The sequence below is a fragment of the Phalangium opilio genome, unplaced genomic scaffold (genome assembly GCF_054372755.1).
Source record: "Phalangium opilio isolate 3A_F unplaced genomic scaffold, DU_Popi_V2 ptg000031l_1, whole genome shotgun sequence".
NCBI classification, from domain to species: Eukaryota; Metazoa; Arthropoda; class Arachnida; order Opiliones; family Phalangiidae; genus Phalangium; species Phalangium opilio.
In genome coordinates, this window is record NW_028324158.1 from 3850818 (window position 1) to 3871190 (window position 20373).

General features: G+C 40.8%; 3 protein-coding genes and 1 non-coding gene across 6 annotated transcripts; 2 read left to right on the forward strand and 2 right to left on the reverse strand.

Annotated features, from left to right (window-relative positions):
* The first annotated feature begins 292 nt into the window (after positions 1-292).
* TRNAV-UAC (transfer RNA valine (anticodon UAC)) lies at positions 293-365 on the forward strand. Its single transcript has one exon. It is a non-coding gene; the product is annotated as a tRNA-Val (tRNA).
* Positions 366-3369: 3004 nt separating this feature from the next.
* Positions 3370-4359, reverse strand: LOC149690090 (solute carrier family 35 member G1-like). The gene has a single exon (XM_089870475.1). It carries the CDS (start codon positions 4357-4359, stop codon positions 3370-3372), a length of 990 nt encoding a protein of 329 aa, XP_089726601.1.
* Positions 4360-9315: 4956 nt separating this feature from the next.
* LOC149690091 (uncharacterized) lies at positions 9316-10187 on the forward strand. Of its 3 annotated transcripts, XM_089869609.1 has the most exons (3): positions 9316-9550; positions 9606-9750; positions 9828-10187. In XM_089869609.1, exons 1-3 carry the CDS (start codon positions 9435-9437, stop codon positions 9837-9839), a joined length of 273 nt encoding a protein of 90 aa, XP_089725735.1. In that variant the 5' UTR covers positions 9316-9434; the 3' UTR covers positions 9840-10187. The 3 variants fall into 3 exon arrangements, with proteins under 3 accessions (XP_089725735.1, XP_089725733.1, XP_089725734.1); XM_089869607.1 differs by having other exon boundaries at positions 9318-9550; positions 9606-10172; XM_089869608.1 differs by having other exon boundaries at positions 9319-9550; positions 9621-10171.
* A 5774-nt stretch (positions 10188-15961) lies between these two features.
* On the reverse strand, positions 15962-16951 carry LOC149690092 (solute carrier family 35 member G1-like). Its single transcript, XM_089870476.1, has one exon. The coding sequence runs from the start codon at positions 16949-16951 to the stop codon at positions 15962-15964; it is 990 nt and encodes a 329-aa protein (XP_089726602.1).
* Positions 16952-20373: the final 3422 nt, after the last annotated feature.

Consider the following 20373-nt stretch of genomic DNA (forward strand, 5'->3'; position numbering starts at 1 on the left):
TTTTGTAACGTTAAATCAAAATTCACATGCTTTTACCAATTTTCCTATGGAGATTAACATGGGGTTTTTCGTGATATTTAACCACCTCTAACTGAAAAACTAGAGCGAAGTTACTTTTCGGAATACTCTTAATTTAACAATTAAGTATTCAGGGTGTGCGATCGGCTAGTCTAATCAGAAACAATTAAGTCTAAGTATGTTAATTTTAGTTAATTACAGAAGTACTTGTTTCGACCATCGTGATTGGACATAATAATAATGCTAGAGCTCTTCGAAAACTCAAAATAACCAAGTATCTATGGTGTAGTGGTTATCACGTCCGCTTTACACTCGGAAGGTCCCAGGTTCGAGCCCTGGTAGATACATGACTTGACTATCGTTATTGGACACAATAATAAGCTAGATCTCTTCGAAAACTCAGAATAACCAAGTATTCATTGTGTAGTGGTTATCACGTCCGCTTTACACGCGGAAGGTCCCGGGTTCGAGCCCTGGTAGATACATGTTTTGACCATCGTGATTGGACATAATAATAAGCTAGATCTCTTAGGAATCTCAGTATTACCAGGTATGTGTAGTGTAGTGGTTATCTCGTCCGCCTAACACGCGGAAGGTGCAACGTTTGGGCCCTGCTAGATACATGTTTTGACCATCGTAATTGGACATAATAATAAGCGGTAAAGAAAACATAATTACTCAAAATTTAATTACATTAAGACTGAAGCGACAGATATTATATAAAAACGTCTTGGTTTGGACCAAGGCCGAAAAAACAAACGATATGTGTGAGGTTTATCAATTGACTGAAGTTCAGATATTGAAATTTTTTCTACTTATTTTTATACACTCAATCCTTAATCAATATTTAATTCAATCAACTGATTTTACTGTTAATCGACCTAGTCCCTCTAAATTAATTTAAAAAGTTACATATCTACGCTTTTTCAAGAACAATTACATTTTCCGAAAACATTTTATCATGAAATTAATTATTTTGAAGGGATTTCGTGTCGATACTCACTAACTTGTGAGCATCTTGACCGACATAGTTTTAATTGTTGCTGGCTTGACAAATTTTCAAGTTTGCACCAAAAGAAGTTTAAATCTGTTTTAAGTTGTTGATAAGACTGTCGTTTAGAGTGAATGTCGTCTACTTAAGACAAAGCAACAAAGTTTATCCTGTGTGGTAAAGGGTAAAGATCACATAAACAGAAATACTTCGCAGACTTGTTATATTCATTTCCCGCGGAAATAATATGGTTAAACAAATCATTCATTACTAGTTATGCCAAGAAGGTCACATTTAACTCCGATACCCCCTCCCTTCCTCTATTTTCCCAATATATGGCATTTTATAATCACCAGTGGTTTCAGTGTATGGGTCATCTGAGCCGTCGCAACACACTCAGCCAATATTACCATAGACCGAGTTATGACCAAGAAATTCTTAAGTACGGAAAAGGAAGTTCCAGTGCAACTTTACCATCAAAGAGGCGACAATAGAAATGTAGCATTTCGATATACGAAATTAAATGTATAAATTCGCGCAACACCCTTGTTTGGCATCCACGATCAAATATTTACATTTTCCATTCGAGTTATGCCAAAGTTCGCTTGCTTGTTTTAGACATCCAGTAGAACATTTCAAATATTCAATACTGTATCCTCAACATGATAAATTAATGTTTTCGGAAAATGTAATTGTTCTTGAAAAAGCGTAGATATGTAATTTTTTCAATTAATTTAGAGGGACTAGGTCGATTAACAGTAAAATCAGTTGATTGAATTAAATATTGATTAAGGATTGAGTGTATAAAAATAACTAGAAAAAATTTCAATATCTGAAACTTCAGTCAATTGATAAACCTCACACATATCGTTTGTTTTTTCGGCCTTGGTCCAAACCAAGACGTTTTTATATAATTGATATTAGTTATAGTAATTTTCTTAAATTCATTCTAGGTAAATTGCTTTAAGAAACGTTATTCGTAACGTCATTTGAAACTTTAGGAACTATGAATTATTTCCCTTGAATATGCATATTTTATTGCTATTTAATGGATAAGCTACTGTCGTTAAAATTATAATTATAAATAATTCTCGCTTTATAATAAGGTCTATTCACAAATATTCGAATATTTATTGATATTTTCCCAGATCTCTGCTCTTTTCCCATGATAATATTTCACTCCCAATAAAAAACCTTACTAATATTTTTCTTCTCATACTTCTTTTTCATGAGTTCCTCGTTCTTTAGTATTATTAGGACTAGTCGGCATTATGTAGCAAATCAGACCATATTCCCCGCGTTTATTTTCCTTTTCCGACTAGGGGAAATATTACTATTTTACCTACTATCCTACTAAAAAATGCATTCTTGTTCCAAACTGCCTGCAACAAGATGGCCCAAGGGCTGGGCCTTAATAGTAATTTTACACGGCTCACGTGACCCCCCGTATAGTTGATCTCCAATAAATCGTACAACTAAAAACATTTCTGAAACACAATCGTGTAACCCCTTAATTTCTAATAACGTCACATTTCAAATAATATTAATGAAACTAAATTGTGCACCCCACTAAAGTATAATTTTTAAAAACCATACGAATCAAATAATGTATCTAAAACAAAATCTTGGATCTCCTAAACCAGAAATCACTATGACCTTAAACTGTCCCCTCTATTTTACGAAACCTAACCTAACCTAACCATCCAGCATAATCTCTGATGTATCACGCGCACAAAGTGCAGTAGTGCACGAAAATTTTCATCTTGTTTCCCTTCACTCGAAAAAGCCCGCGAGATATAAACTACCTTTCTTTCCTCTCTCTCCCCTCCGAGCGGGATGCCCCCTCTCACTAATATACCAGGCAGGCAGTTCTCTCTCTACGTCTCTCTCATCGCGTACGCTAGCGATCTCTCTCATCGTTCGCGTTCGTTTTCCCTCTCTTTCTCTCATCGTAAGCGTTCGTTTCGCGGACGCGTCCGGCTCAGGGACAGGGACAGGGACAAGAGTTTGGTGCCCTTTCTTAAATTTTACCGGAATAAAATTCCGTGTAAAATTAAAAAAGGAATGGCCGGACAGGGACACGAACGTCATTAGAATTGTTGCAAAACAAGGTCTTTTGTGGTCTGTGTGAAAATATGAAAATCTATGATATAAATCAAATTAAAAGAGCTAGTCTTCCTTTTTTAAACTCTGCTATTATATTTCTTGAAAATTTCAAGGCAAATTTGACAAGAAATTTAAGATATACACACAAAATGTCCGAAGGAAAACATAAAAGATTTTAAAAATAATCAACCATATTGAGATCATTGCAATATGGCTATAGAATCCTGGTATGATAAACAAATAGACTTTTGATATTAATCGTTCAAAAATTTAAATATCTTTCTAATATTCGAATTACTGTCCATTTTCTCGATTATTTTTGAGAAATTAATTACTAGAGATCCGAACAAAATGAATAAAGTTCCCACTATTGTCTGAACGGAGGGAATCTGTCCAAACACGATGACTTGCGAGATGAGAAAAGAAGGTAACATTACTGAAGAAGAAATGGCCGACACTGTACTTGGGTTTTCCATTCTAACGGCTTCAACGCACGCGATTTGTCCGAGCAAGGTAAATATTGACATTATAAATAACAATACTGGTTCGGAAATCAATGCATTATCAAAATAATCGCATTTGGGCATGCGGGGAACTTCAAAACCATTTTGCAATTCAGTTACACTTAACATATAGACGCTGCGAAGCGCCGACACGTAAAAGACGACCAACATTGATGGCATGTCCATGTTGGTGAGTTTCTTCAAGACCACATCGCCAAGCGCGTTGATAATCGTGGCTAATAAAACCGACGCTAAACCGAATGCCCTATCAACATCATCGATATTTAACAACCATAAACGCGAAATCATTAGAAATCCAACCAAGTTAGCGACGAAACAAAGGTAAATGGCGTTGTTGAAGCGGTACTTCAAAAATATTCTGGAAAAGATTGCCATAAACGTCGGGCTCGTGAAGTACAAGGTGTTCGCTTCTGCAATGGGTAATGACTTGGTTGCGAATACACGGAAGTAGAATCTAGATGACGCGAAAATACTGCGAATTATCAACAAAATTACGAATTTGAAGAAAACAAATTCAGTCCCGTTTGCTATGAGAAACGGGAGAACTGTTATAGATTCGATGACCGTTTGGTATAAGTTCACTTCCGACGTGCTATACTGTTGCAAGTACTTGGCAATAATTTGTATAACAACTTGCAGGCCGCCGTATATCGCTGCTACTATTAACCCCATGAAACGATGACCCTCGATCGATTTACCGTCATGATTTTTCGCTGTCATTATTTCAAAATGAACTGTTTGCGTAGAAATAATATGCTTCTGAAGTTACGTGCGATTCGTAACTCGTCACCTTCCAAAACTGAAACGGTAGATGCGGAATTCAGTTCTGATTTACTCATTAATTCACAACCACTGTAGCGCCACCGTAAGCTTGTATGTACGATGATACACGTTGCACGTACAGTCCTGTTCGTCTGTAGAGCAAAATGTGTGAACTTTTACACTAGTTAGTAGCGCGCTACGATCTCGTTTTTAAAATCAAACTCTCTCGCTCTCCCCCTCCCTGTCTATTTTATAATAAAATCGGAAATCCTTTTGCTCTATGATAAATCTCAAATCTGATCACAAAAACAATTTTCGAATGTATTCGATGAATCACCGTAAAAACTTCAAAATCTCACGAAATTAAAATAAAGTTCTAGATGTGATTGTGAAATTCGATAAAAAAATCATGGTGGATATTTTAATTCCATCAAACTGAACTTTGAAATACCCTACTCGTCTTACAACCGTCCGGTCTCTTAATGTTATCCAAAGAAAATTAAGAAGCAGATTTTTGTGAGACTATCTAGTAAAAATTATCTTCTGTTTATATTATCTGTCTTTGGTTTTTATTATCTCTATTTTTTATGCTTTGTATATGAAGAGATGTCCACACTAACCCCGTATTCGTGTAGTAGTTTAATATTGGCCCTAAAATGACTACACTTCATATATTTATTTTTAGTGATTCGACCTCGAAAAATATAACCTCAATATCGATTTCGATGATATCATATCAAATATTTTGGCAAACTTCATTACTAGTGACCCGGTCAAAAATGCTCCAAGCACGGTTAAAACCGGTGGTTCGATATGAAAAACAAATATTTGTACCACTAAGACCGTTGGCAACGCAAAATATAAGCAGGGATAGATTTAATTTTCCCTGACACAAGTTAATAGCCGACATGATACAATAAGTTTGACTGGCATGACTTGAAATGTTTGTCCCAGTGGAGGAACAACCCTAAAAGTATTAAAAGTATCGGCTCCGACATTAATTACATAGCCATAAACAAAAAACTAAAAATAAAAATGCTTTTTCTATAGCAATCTAAGCATATTTTCCCCGTTTAACATTACAAGCGGGCTTCATTTCTTATCGCCCTGTAGAATTTTGATAAGCTCGGTAAAGAACAAGACGACCCAAGGGCTCGTAATAGCAGTCACATCGTGCCATACTTAACAGGAACAGAAAATTTGCGTGAATAGCCCCTCGATGCACTACTGTTTTAAAATTATCACTGAAATTTTTTACCTCTCCGAGTGACGTATGTCACGGAGAGGTTCTGTAACGATCGTGTGTGTCTGTTAGAGGTGAGTGGGCATGCCAGATATAGCGGGCTCAAGCGACCGCGGGCAGTGTCCCTAAGGGCAACGACCGTTATTCCGAGGGCTGAATTTAAGTTTCACGAGGATTGTTGGTTACCGATGTGTGCCCGCTGTTGCTGGCGGGCATTGTCCCGTAACTACATGATACACAATGTACAGTTCCACAATGGCGCCTGAAGATTACAATGAACAGGCTTGATGACGTTTCAGTTGTTAATCTCTAGATTTTTGACTTTGCAGGCCTCTCATTGAACAAAAACTTATGCGCAGGCCTATCGTCGAACATAAACTTATATACAGGCGTTCGTTAGACTATGCGTGTATTGTTACACTACGTGAAAGAGACAACTAAAATCGCCAGGCTTCCGCCCACGATAAAAGGACACTATTTTTTGAAACAATACCGTGATGCGTAAGCATCTGTGCAAGGATATTGGCTTTGTCGTGATGGTTTAAGACTAGTAATGCATGAAAGAAGCTCCGTTTTATAATTATTTCCAAAGAAATTTTATAGAGATTAGGCATTTTTATTTACAAATATTAACTAGGTCTACTGGTATACGCAGATAGTAGATGATTTAAAAGTAGAATATAGCAAGATTGGATCTAATAGGTTTAAAAAATATGCCATATCAAATTAGGCAAGAATCTAGGGTTATATAAAACAGAATGTACGAATGTACGACTTTAGACGATTAGATAACGTTTTCGTTTTTAAATGGCAGTCCAGTTTTACAAACGTTTCTCAATTAGCATTTTTATATTTCCATAGAGTAAGTAGTAGTAGTTCGTGTAGTTGTTGTGGCTATGTAGTAAACGCATAGAAGTTCATGCGTGACAACATTTTGCAAACACGACCCAAATGCAGAGTTATTATATTTCAATAATTTCAACAACACGAAGTTTATTAGCGAAATAACTGGCTCCCTATTGATTGTTTTCACTCCCTCCGCCACGTCAATATTAACTATTAGTATCCCGCATTCATAACCAGATATCGTTACTAGTATCTGTTAATATGTTTAGACGACGTCCTGCTAACTCTTTGTACGTGACTCACAAAGGTAAATTGTTAGTCTCTAAAGGTAGATATCGACATCCCAGTTATTAAAAACCAATAAAAAAGCATTTTCTAATCGAGGTATATAACGTGTGAAAGAGATGTTTTATTTAATGCTGTTTTCTATTAGCTGCTAGAAATGGGCCACCACGTAGTAATATTTAAAAGGATACCAGGCTGCCATATAATAAAATTTCATGAAACTCCTCTTGAACTCTAATAAATATACTCAAAGCAAAATACCAAGGCAAAATTGTTTAAAGCTGCTGCACTTAACATGATACTATTGCCCACGACTGTTGGCTTTATCCTTTTTACCTCTCCGAGTGACGTATGTCACGGAGAGGTTCTGTAACGATCATGTGTGTGTGTGTGTCTGTTGTTACACCCACGTGACCGCGTTCGCAGTTTCCAAATCGGAGCAAACGTGTTCACCATTTCCGAACTGCATTCACAGTCACGGAAACGGCACCTCTACTCGAGTTCTCACAGCACCATCTTCTGGTCTTTGTCCATCCCACACGGACACCAGTCTGTACATACTGGCTTCTAATCACCACCATCTTCTGGTCTTTGTCCATCCCACTTGGACACCAGACTGTACATACTGGCTTCTAATCACCACCATCTTCTGGTCTTTGTCCATCCCACTTGGACACCAGACTGTACATACTGGCTTCTAAACACCACCATCTACTGGTCTTCCGTCTATTCCACATAGACACCAATCTGTCTCATTGGCTTCTAACTCCATCGTCATCGTTTGGTTTAAGACATTCGCGAAGATCAGTTAGGGTTACGAGAAACGTCTAGCCTCCCTAAAGTAGGATCGGCTACCAAAGGTTTTCGCATTTGCGGTTGTTCTTGCCTTTAACTGTAGTTCGACACCCTTATATACTACCTATTTGAGTAAGGCGAAGCAACCGGCGTATGCTTCATTTCAAACGCCAATATTGGTCAAGTCTCTCAAGAATGTTTAATTGTTCTTTATCAAAACGATGTAACGCTCAATAAGGCGAACAACTAAAGAAGAAAATATTTAATATTAATTATATTTATTTTAATATTTAAGATAATCTTGTTTCTCAACTCAAAATTAATACGGAAAGAGTTAAAAAGCAGTCTATGTTTTTGTCTGTGTGTGTCCGTCCATTGTTACACTAGTGCGTCGCGTTAGCAGTTAGCCTTGCGTTGATGTGTTAAGAAATCATACAGAACCTTAATATCCCCTTTTTCCATAATGTAAAGTGACTACGTGGAAATATTTTTCGTAATTATGATGCATTTAGTACTTTTGTAGCCTTAAAGCTCTGTTTCATTTTGATATTCCAAAGATTTTTTTTAATATTGTTATTTGAAATGGCTGTTTATATATTACTTAAGCTATATTACATCTGTATATAGAATAATCCTTGGTTTAGTGACTTCGTGATGAAAGCTAAGACCGGCGGGTATATCAAGTATTATCCGCAATAGGCGTAATGAAAGAAAGAGTAAATAATTGAGGCCCAAGGTGTAGTAAACTTTGGGTTTTGATTTTCGTGTCTGAAATGAAGAGACATTAACGGTTCAGAGTGAGCCGAAAGTTAAATACACTTTTAAATAATCGGGTTAAGATTTTATTATAGAAGAAAAGATCATAGTGGGAATCAGATTAATAAAAGGGCTAATGGTAAACGGGTAGTAGCTACAGAGTTTTTATTCTCTTTATGGTGCGCATTGACTATCAGTGCGTCTGGCTACGATTTAGCTTTGGTGTTATTTAACGTTAACACTCATGTTGGCAAACTAAGAATATTGTTGAGGTGAGACGAGACGATAGTGTTTACACTGCAAACCAGTTGTGAATGTAGCTATCAGAATACAGGGTAGACATTTGGGTCTTTACGAACACATAAAGGTTATATATCTCCAAAATTTATACACTTCATTTCCTGTTCTTTTCCCCATTGACTGATTTCCATGTGTCCAAGATTTATCCTTATTGGATGTAAAATTTCGTCTGCTTTACTGTATTATTATTATTATTATTGTTGATGAGGAGGGTACGCGCCCTAGCACCGATGCCAAAGGCATATTGTGCATCCTCGTAATCAGGCCTTGAATAGGCCTGTAGCTGCAGCGTAGCGAAGAATTCGCTCCACCGTGAGAGAGGAGACCCTCGAGGGTTCCAGGATGTGTGAATCAAAATATTCTAATCTAAGCGAGGCGAAGTAGTCGCACTCGCAAAGTACGTGGGCGGATGTTTCTTCCATCTCCTGACACGACCTACAGAGAGGGTCGTCGGCAAAACCCATCAGATGGAGGTGCCTATTAAGCCGGCAATGCCCGGTCAAAAGACCGGTGGCCAGCCTAATATCCCATCTGCCGAGCGAAATTAGGTCCCTAGCACGAGACCTGCAGGGACCATCGACAAACAACTTTGTCTGTCTCTGGCCCTCCATGCTGGGCCAGAGCTGATTTTGTATGACAGTCAACCTGTCATGCAGACACCGTTTGACGTGCCTGTAGGGGATGGGGACGGCCGGCTCCGGCCCCAAGAGCTTGGCCTCCGCACCCCTTTTCGCAAATCTATCGGCTTGCTCATTGCCATAATATCCGCTATGCCCTGGCACCCAGTACAGCAGAACCCTGTTGCAGGATGCCAGTCGCGCTAGCAGGTCGAGGCAGCTACGCACCAGTTGAGAAGAAATCTGACACTGGTTCAGAGCGTTCAGGGCAGCCTGACTGTCAGAATAAATTCTCACAGTCCGTCCGGTATACCCTTTGTTAATACAGTAATCTGCGCAATAACAGATCGCGGCAATTTCAGCCTGGAACACACTAGCGAAGGTGCCCAGGCAAGCAGAAAAGCCGACCCTTGTGGTTTGACAGTAATAGCCGGCGCCAGCGCCGGAATCAGTCTTGGAGCCATCGGTGAACCAAATGGTTTCACCCCCAGTGCCAAGAGGCAGCAGGTTAGTCCACTCTGCCCGACTGGGGAAGTGGATGCTGAATGGCTTAGTGAAATCAAAACTGGTAACGGTTTTGTCAGAGCACATCGTAAGCGACGGCTCAAGTGCGGCGTACTCCCGATAGAGCTTCGTATGGCTGTAATCCCAAAGTCTTGGAACCCAACAGCCACTAATGTTGAGCCTGTAGGCTCCCATGACAGCCTCCTCCTCAATGAAGAGATGAAGAGGAAGCATGTCAAGGAGCACCTCCAGGGAAGCAGTTGGGGTCGATCTCATGGCCCCCGTAACACCAATGCAGGCAAGCCTTTGAAGCTTGCGCAGGGCAGCCTGCACCGTCTTAAGCCGGACCCTTGTCCACCAGACAAGTGCCCCGTAAGATAGTATGGGTCTGATGATCCCAGTATAGAGCCAGTGTACAGCCTTGGGGTTGAGGCCCCAAGTCTGGCCGACAGAGCTCCTGGTCCTCCAGAAGAGCATCTTGGCCTTCTTAATACACCGATCAAGATGCGGCTTCCATGTGAGTCTACAATCAAAAGTCACCCCCAGGTATTTCACCTCGGAGGACTTTGTCAGGACCTGGCCAAAGAAAGAGATATCATTGAACAGATCCTTAGTATTCTTCCTCGTAAAAGGAACAAGGACAGTTTTATCAGGATTAACGGTGAGGTTAACCGCCTGACACCATTGCTCCACGCTAGAGAGAGCAGATCTCATAAGCGCGGTAACAGTATCCGGGAACTTCCCCGTAAAGACTATCGCTACATCGTCCGCATACCCGAAGCAGCAACAGCCCCCAGCACCCCCGAGCCTCCCCAGGAGCTCGTCCACCACCAGGCACCACAACAGGGGGGAGAGCACTCCACCCTGAGGGCAGCCCCTGCTGGTAGTCACCCCTAGAGAGTCCCCAAGGAGGGACGCCGACACCTCGCGGTCGGTAAGCATGGACTTGATCCAGCGGCCAAGAGTGGCGCTGATGCCAAATCTCTCAACAGCTTCAGTAATAACCGAGCTAGAGACCTTGTCAAAGGCCCCCTCGATATCGAGGAAGACAGCCAGTGAAATTTCCTGAAACTCGAATGCCCTATCCAGGCAATTCGTAAGGCCGTGAAGGGCCGTCTCAGTGGATTTGCCTTTTTGGTAGGCAAATTGTGAAGAAGAGAGAGGAGTTACCGAAAGTACCTCGTCTCTGATGTACCTGTCCACCAACTTCTCCAGAATTTTGAGGAAGAAGGAGGTCAGGCATATGGGTCTAAATGCTTTCGCCTCGAGATAGGAAGCCTTCCCGGGCTTGGGAATAAAGATGACCCTAGAGCGTTTCCAGTCACGAGGTATGTGACCGAGAGCAATGCAAAGTCTGTAGATCTTGCATAGCGGAGAGGCGATGTGGTCTAAGCCCTCCTGCAAAAGCAGAGGGAAGACCCCATCGGGTCCCGGAGACTTGTAGGGCTCAAAACAGTTGACAGCCCACCGAAGCTTGGGAATCGTGACAACCTGTCTGGCTACAAGCCAGTCTTCCCTCTTAGCCCTGTGCAGGACAGGGTAGAGAGAGTCAGGGTTTGTTGGATTAATAAAAGTAGAATCAGGAAAATGGACCTCCAGCATATGCTTGAGAGTCTCAGCCCCAGATTTAGTGTACACACCCTCCCGTAGCTTAATAGCATTAAGTCGATGTGTGCTGTCGTGCGCTAGAATCTTCATGACCCTAGCCGTGGCAGGGACATTGGAGATTTGCTCACAGAAGGTCCGCCAGGAGTCCTTCTTAGCAGCTCTAATGGCCCTGTTGTAGGCGTTAAGGGACTGCCTGTATCCAGCCCAGTCACCCGTGCGCTTGGCTTTGTTAAAGAGCCTGCGCGTGTATTTACGAAGCCGGCTGAGATCCGCGTTCCACCAAGGGACAAGCCTCGAGCGGTTGACGGTCTTAAGTGGGCAGTTCCGGTGGAACGACTCCATGATGGAGCACTGTAAATCACCAGCAGCCCGATCAAGATCCTTAGGTGAAGTAAGTTTAAGAGTGTGACCCCCTCCGTAGCGTAGGATTAGGTCTTCCCTATAGCCGGCCCAATTAGTCCGTTTTGGGTTGCGTATCTCCGTCCCCGCCGGGACAGAAGTAATCGCGACAGTAAAGCAGATGTGCCTATGATCCGACAGAGACGGTTCATTTGACACATGCCAGTTAGACACGGAAGACACGAGGTTTTCTGTGGCTAGCGTGAGGTCAATGACCTCCCTTCTATTAGAAGTAACAAAAGTAGGTTCATTGTTTTGATTAAGAATATAGAGTTTACAACCAACTAAATATTCTAGTAAATCATCACCCCTCTTGTTGCAGTCAGAGCTGCCCCACGTGATGTGATGAGCATTGGCATCGCAGCCAATGATTAGTTTGTCCCCTCTCTTTTCACATTGATTGACCAAATTGATCACCTCAATTGTCGGGAGAGAGTCCGCGTCGTGGGCAAAGTATGCGGAGGCAGCCGTGATAGTCAACTTGGCATGCCCAGTGGCCAGGACTAGATTCACGGCCGCCGTGTCCTGGGACGTGTACAGCGGTAGAGAGATACAACAAAGATCCCTCCGAACCAAAATACACGCCCTAGGTCTAGCAGCAGTTTGGTCATAGAATAGTGACCCCGCCGCGTCAAGACCGAGGATTTTGCCATGGCAAATCCACGGTTCTTGTATGAGGGCCAGATCAAGACCCTCTATAGCAAACCTCCTGCAGAGTACCGCAGAGGCCGCCTTACTATGGTGCAAGTTGATTTGAATTGCACGTAGCGTCCCCATGGTCCCTAAGAGAGGGGTTCAGAAGGGACCTAGCTACACCTCATTGGTCCCGAGAGGGCTAATGGCACCTCCCCCCCCGACAGGCGAGCTCCCAGTCCCAAGATCCTCCCCCTCACCAGGACCACTAGAACGCTCATCGGCTGAACCCCGAAGGGTCCCATCCGATTCTTCCAGTAGGGTGGACTCATCCATGGAAGAACAGACTTCCGAATGAGCCACCCCCCCTCCCCCTCTGTGCCTAGAGCGACACCAGAGAGCTCCTCCGCGAGATCCCCCATCTCGCTAGTCCCACCCCCCGCCGCAGACTCGGCTACAGTGGTTTTAGTGGTTTCCGTGTTCTGAAGGAGTTTGAAGGAACCCTTGTCCACTCCAGTATAGCCCACGAAACCAGCATTCTTAATGGCTTCCAATGAGGAGCCATCAATTAGCAGTACCCAGTACCGTACGGCCCTGTCCACGTACGTCCGGATACATTTCCAGCGTTCAGTGGCAAAACCTGCATTAAGGACCTTTAGGCGCCGAAACAGCACCGCCGGCTCCTTGGTGATCTGGTCCTTGGTGCGGAACATTACCTTAAACGGCTTAGGGAGTTCGCTAGCTCTCATTACTGAGAGCACCGCATCCCCCACCACCGAGTAGGCTAAGTTGTCCTTCAACCATTGCCCAGTGAACGAATCCTCACAGGAGTATACTAGGGCCCCGGTCGTCAGGCTAAAGTTCGCAAGGCGCGGTAGAGGGCTCCCCGAAGGTATCCCATCCAGCGCCCTTAGAATCGCCTTCTGAATTGGGCCCACGTCTTCCTCCGTGATGACCGCCGTCGGATAGCCTTTTTTGACAATGGCCATCTTTTCTGAGCTGGCGGCGTCACTATAGGACTTAGCCTTCTTCGACGCCGCCTGCGAGGTACTTGGTGAGGGAGTCGAATCCTCCGCTCTGGGCCTCTTCATTGGGTTGTCACGAGCCATCGCACCCCCAGCGGCGGTGGAGACCGTTTCAGACCCCGATTTGACCTTTTGCCGAGCAATCCGTCGTTTGAGACGACGACGCACGGTACTTTTCGAGGGCTTGCCAGACACACGCACCGATAAATCGGCACGAGTATCGCTGGATACAAGCCCTTGTGAAGTGGTATCAGTGTGGGTTCTGCCTTGAGCAGACCCCTGCACCGTAGGTTTGGTAGTGTTAGAGTTGTTTTGATTTGATTTATCCATGGGAATCCCACGAGTAAGGGGGCAAGTAAAAGGTCACCACCCGGTAGTCCCCCACCCGGGTGGAAGGCTAGATACAACGGGGTGTCGCCCGGTGCCCCGAGGGGATCGTTAGCGATACCGAAGTTTTACTTCCCCAGTACCATGCAGCCCTCGGCACGATGCCTCAACACCTTGGCTTGGGAAGGGCGCGTATCCGCTTAGCCCACACAACGTAGTGGTTAACCAGCTCTCACCACCGAGGAGGTGTGATACTCCGCATCGATGAGGACCCAAGCTAGCGTGTGTGAAGTTAAAAACGCGAGCGGGAAGCCAAAGCAAGGGGGGGAAAAAGATACACCCCATCTAGCTTGCGTCCCCAACTTCGAGAGCCCTGCTTTACTGTATATTCGCTATGCTTGAAATACTGCTTCAATATGTCGTAAATTTTTACTTCAAAAAGAGAAATAATTCCATATCTAGGTAAATAAGTTTGTAGTAGTAGACCTCTTGACTCGGAGAGGTAATATTTTGGTTTTCCCAACTTGTTTACTTCAGTTATAATTATAGTGTGACACGAACGGAAAACGTGAGTGAGTACCCTCAGGATGCGCATCCTTTAACAGCGGTAAAACGAAATACCCATTAAAAGAAGTACAGTGAATAGCCCCTCGATGCCCTAACAAAAATTTTAACCCCCTAATCCTTACTTCAATAAATTTACTTATGTTATAATTGTAATATCCGGGGCCACAAGCTAGTACTTTTTTTTTTAAATTCTTCTCGATTTATGGAGAAATATACGTAAATTCTAATAATAAACACCGTAACAATACTATTCAAAATATAACGTCGGTAAATACGTGCTTTTGCTTTTTAAAAGTTCCCCTCGATTTCTTTGAATTTTGAAATAGGGGAGCGGGATTGAAAACGTGAAACCCTTATTGTCCACGGGTGACCGGAATTTTAAAGGGAGTATTAAACCTTCCATTAAATTAAGGCAATACTAACATTCTCTCTCTCTCGCTTTAAATATATCGAGCAAACGTAAACCACAATTCACAAAGCTTAACCTTACCTGTACAATTAAATGCAATGCTTAAACTTACTATTTTAATCCCCATCCTTTTAAAATACACGAACGAAAAATATCACCTCATCCCAATTCTCTCACATTCACTCTCCCTTCAATGACGAACAAAAACTTTAATACTGCCAAAGGCATAAAGTAACCACTTCTTCGGCTAGCTCTGACATAACCATTTCTTTGGGTAACTCTGACCACATTCCAAATCGCGAAAAACTACTACCACTACCATCACACCCACCACCACGACCACCACATGCTCGTGGGACCAACTAATAGCCTCATCGTATATCTACGATGTACGATGTGGCTAAAAACCAGTGAAATCTCTGAGAATAAAACCTAGATATATTAACCTCATCCAAGCATAATATGGAAAACGAAAAAGTTCGTCGTTAAGCAATTCGTCAAATTCTTCTTGCGAGATACCTTGTGTCAAAACTAAAATAAATACCAGCTTCTATAACTTGATTCATACCCCCTGCTTATTTTCTTTGCAAAATTATGTTAAGTAATCCTACAAATCTTAATATTATCGTTTTTTTAGTGTAAAATAAAATGTAGAAAATATTTTTCGGCGTTTCGTTACCTTTAATAGTTGAGCACCTATAGATCGATATGCCAAGAACATATTTGATATTAATATTTCATAAGGGGTGTTGACAATTTAGTTTAGCTTTACTACATTTATATATATTCTAAACGCAGATATAATGGCGTAGCACAGGTTTTCCTCTACGAGATAAGCCCTATTATTAAAACCCGAATTTGGGTTCCACACAATTTAAGACCAACATGCTTTGAATTTTTGTAGGAGGGAGAGCAGAACCAGAAAGTCTCATAAATCTACAAGATTTCGTTTTATGATAAAAATTTAAGAAAATAGTACTTTAATTTATACACATACATGAATGTCGTTATTTTAGATTCGTAAGTTATTTATGGTTTTAACTAACTTTCAAGTATTATTTTACATTTAGATTTTAATTTGAATATATAGTGCATAATTTTACATCTGAACTAAAGCAGAATCAATACTTTAATGACGTCCGAAATTAATGATTTTAGTTGTACTGAAAGTACCACGTATTGCTACCAACCTGTGAACCTTTCTCACCATTTATTAAGAAAATTTTTAATTCGTCAATCTAGAATTTTAATTTTCATTATTTTGTATACCATACTCCACGCTGATACGTATACCCAAACGCTTTATAATATTTTCTACGTTCATGGCCAATGATCCCAAAAATATAAGTAGTGCCCCAACACAAGTAATAACAGAAGGTATATCACTAAAAATAACAATTTGAATAACATATACAGCGAGAAACGTAATAACAGATTTAATCGCGGAAACAGTACTTGCTCTTTCGATTTTCATGGACATAGCAAAGAAAACTTCCGCACTTAGCGATAACACACCCAACAGAATAAATAAACCAGATTCCGATACTAGTATGTTCGCTGAACAAACTGGAAGTCGCGGTAAGCGAAAACGGTTCAGCGACTCATTCAGAAGTAAAAGCAGTATGGTTCTCATCCACGCCATATGAAATACAATCAGTTTTGGATCCAAATGATTGGTCAGTTTCTTAAAAATCACTTGTGACACCGTTTTTATCACAATAGACAAAATGGCGGCACTGGTACCGTATAAACGATTTTTGTCGTAACCGAAACTCCAAAAATGGCACACCAATATCGCGCCAATAAAATTAGTGGCAAGCGAAACGTACATTGTTTTCGTAAAGGGTTCGGCGAAAACTATTAAAGATAACAAAGCAACGCATATTGGGTGGCTAGCAAAAATGGCATTCGATTCTAATAATGGTAGCGATTTGAAGGCAAAGTTTTTCAAAAGAAATCGGCACGAGACCAAAACGCTACTCAAAGTTATCCACCAAAAATATGGCCACAAAGTCAGTTTAGTTCTTTCGAAGATGAGAGATGGAATGCAGAAGATGGTGATGATTAAAGATTGGTACAAGGACGCTTCCAAAGTGGTGTAATCGGTGAGGTGCTTTAGGATGGTCGAAGTGACTACTTGGCACAAAGATGACAAAGCAGCGTAAATGAATCCACTTAAACGTTGACGAAGGGATGAATCGCCATTTATACCGTCGATTGGCATATACAACGACATTTCAACACAAAAAGTACTGTAATTTTGAAAAATATGGCGTATGAGCTCTCTCTCTTTAACAGTCAATTCGGTCCATGTACAAATGATGAGAATACGTTGTGTACAATTTACAGCAGCTATACACCGAATGTTACCTTAAATTGGAAGTATTACTGAATCAATCCAATGTTTCAAATAACGTTACCACCTAATAAAGTATGACCAGGGAGGAGGAATGTAGAGGAGTGGCCAAAGGTATTACGGAGAGGTCTCCATTTAGCGGTCTGGAGAGAGAGATCTACCCGAGGCCGACTAGTAGCTACTACGCATCAGCGGTGCGCCAGTACGTCATCACTGACGTTAGAGAGAGAAAAAACCAAGTTTCAAATTTCTAAGCCTAACGACTCGCAACGTCGCGACTCACGCGAGAGTAAATTTTAGCGGCCGACGGTCTGGAGAAAAAAATCGCGCATGCGCCTGAAAAAAAAGAGCCTCTGTTAGGTCTCAGAGCTCTAACCCGGAATCTGCGAGAATTCTCTCTCTTTTTACAACGTGCGTAGACCACTCCTTTACAACATTCCTCCTCCCTGGTATGACTAAAATTAGTACTGTATTTCTAAAGAACAAAATCAAAACAAGGCCACAACCGAAGTGTCTATTTCCCAGGTCCAGGGCAGAAATAGCCGCTCATTATGGCAGACTATGTAGAACTAAACTAAATCCCTCTATTTCTGCGCGCAAATCTCGCGATAAATTTCATTCGGCATGGAGCGTGTCACGAGAACTTTGTTAACAAGAAGGCAGGGCGTTACGCAATTGGTCAGAGGTGCTTATTTCAAATTATCCATAAAATCTCAACCTAATTTTAATTTTAAATAATTCGGAGATATTTCCTAGATGTTTCACTACGCAGATTGATCTTATAATATGTAGAAGAATCGTTAAAAACACTAGATTTTCCACTTTAGCCTCCCTTTAAGTATCGGAATTTAGCTTCAAATAACCTAAGAATAGAACTATCGGCGCCAATACCCACACACGATCTTGTTTTCTACGATTGATGATAAATATATAAAAATTTATGGTAAACATCGTTACCTTACATAAATATATGTAAATATCATAAAAATATTAAATTTTAAATGTAAGTGCTATTATTAGTAATTTGTCAACAGAGACCATACAACAAGGTAGTAATACAACTTCAATCGAACCTTATCCAACTCGCTCGCGAGAAGATCGAGAACTGCTTTGTTGGTTAAAGTAATACCAGGTCAATCTTAGTAGTGGTTTGGTGGACTTCCTCGAGGTAGGGAAGGTGGTGAAATTCTAGCCATTAAGCCTGTCGTATTCTAGACCTGAAACATATTCCAGCTTATGGTTAATCCCATACTGAGATAAAGGGAATTAGCCGAATTTTCCTTATATCAAGGGTTGTTGTAACTTGAGCACCCGGGCAGAAATAGCCATCTATAATAAGGAGACTATTTCTGCCAAGGTTTAATAGAACTTTTGAACACCCGTTAGAATTTGCCAATAATTGGAAGACTATTTCTGCCCGGGTTACAAAGAACATTTGTGCAGCATAAGGGAGGAAATAGACATCCATGATTAGAAGAATATTTTGGTTGGAAGAATATTGAGCAGCCGGAAAGTTTAAGACAACCTTTCAGCCTAACGTGCAAGATAAATTTCACAGAAATATTTTTACAAGTCCAGAATATTTAAAACTTACTGTCGGGGCTGGCGGAAAATTGCAGAATTCTATACTTTCCGGCGATGCTAACGGTTCAATTTAATCTGATTTTAAAACCTTTTACTGGCAATTATAATACAAGTTTCTCTACCCTCCACGCAGCTGTTTTAAATTAAAGTAAAAGCGCACGGTATTGTTTTTACTAACTAGAAATATAAAATGCTGAAAGAAAAACTTAAAGTGCACATATTTTCATGAATTTGGATTACCCTTTTAGTTTGAAAATTAAAAAAATCGTTACTAAAGTGAATGCATTAAAAACGTCAAAAAAATTAATTGTTTCATAACTCTGGTTACAAATTTTACGAAATGGAAGAAAATACACTTCAAGGCGTTATAGAACGGTACTAAATGGTTGTGATGAATTTAGGGTTAGCCTTTTGCATTATTGATGTCATATAGTTTACTTGATTTAATTTATTAAAAAATGGCAAAAAGGTGGCAACTTGACCCCCAACTCAACCTAATCTAAGCCAAAACCTAAAATAACCCTAACATAAACATATCCTTAATCTAATCTAATCTAATATAATCATGAGTTAATAATATGTTAGCTCCCTATAAGTTACTCAGGCTCCATAGGCGTAATGTATCCAGCGATTTCTTCTCATTTCGCCCGCGCGGGAAAAAAATCCGAATATTACGCTCTCTCTTGTCGGAAAAAAAGTCCCGCTCGTACGGCTCCTCGACCTCGAGTCGTCGGCTGCTTTTTCATCAAGGGAGTGTTTTAGTCGTGAATGTTTATGTTTTAACAATTTAACATTAAATCATGGCGTTTGTATCAGTACTGAGACAAAAAATGCAGGAACTCAAAGCAATTTGCCGATATTGATAAAGAATGCTAAAGATAAGAGTTGTTATTGTGACTTGAAACGAGAAAATTATACAACTGAGCTAAATCCAATCCACTGATCTCTTTTTCTAACTGTTTTTTAACCGAGGCTACTGAGCAAAATATTCGGCTGCTTAAATAGCTCCGATATCATTGGCTAGCTTCCACTACACGCGCTTCCGGGGAAAACCCGGAAAGAAGAGCAAATAAGATTTTCGTTCACGTGGCGGCCGCAGAGCGTCGCATATAATTGGGAAGCCGGCGGCGCGGGAGAAAACGCTGGAGTATAAAAATGAATTGCCTGAGTAACTTATAGGGAGCTAACATATTATTAACTCATGATATAATCAAACCTAACCTTAACCCTACACCATAAACCATTAGTAAGTGGGACATTAATTTCAAAGCTTCTAAGCGTCTAAGCTTCTAAGCTTTGCCTATGAAGGGATTTAAAGTGGAAAATAGTTTCCTGAAACGTCAATTACTATCAGTCCTTATGTTTTTTAAACTAATCAAATTTTAAGGTTGCATTTCACCTTTAATTGTTGAATATTATTCATAAATTCATTCAAATGTACATCTATACATGTATGAACGCTTTCACTATAATTCATTCGTATTAATTTTAGGTGGTACAGTTTTTTGTTAACTCATGAAATTTTAAGGTTGCATTTCACCTTTAATTGTTGAATATTATTCATAAATTCATTCAAATGTACATCTATACATGTATGAACGTTTTCGCTATAATTCATTCGTATTACTTTTAGGTGGTACAGTTTTATGTTAACTCATTAAGCCTCATGCATTTGAGATTATAAAACCTAAATGCGAAATTTGTTCGAGATTTTCACG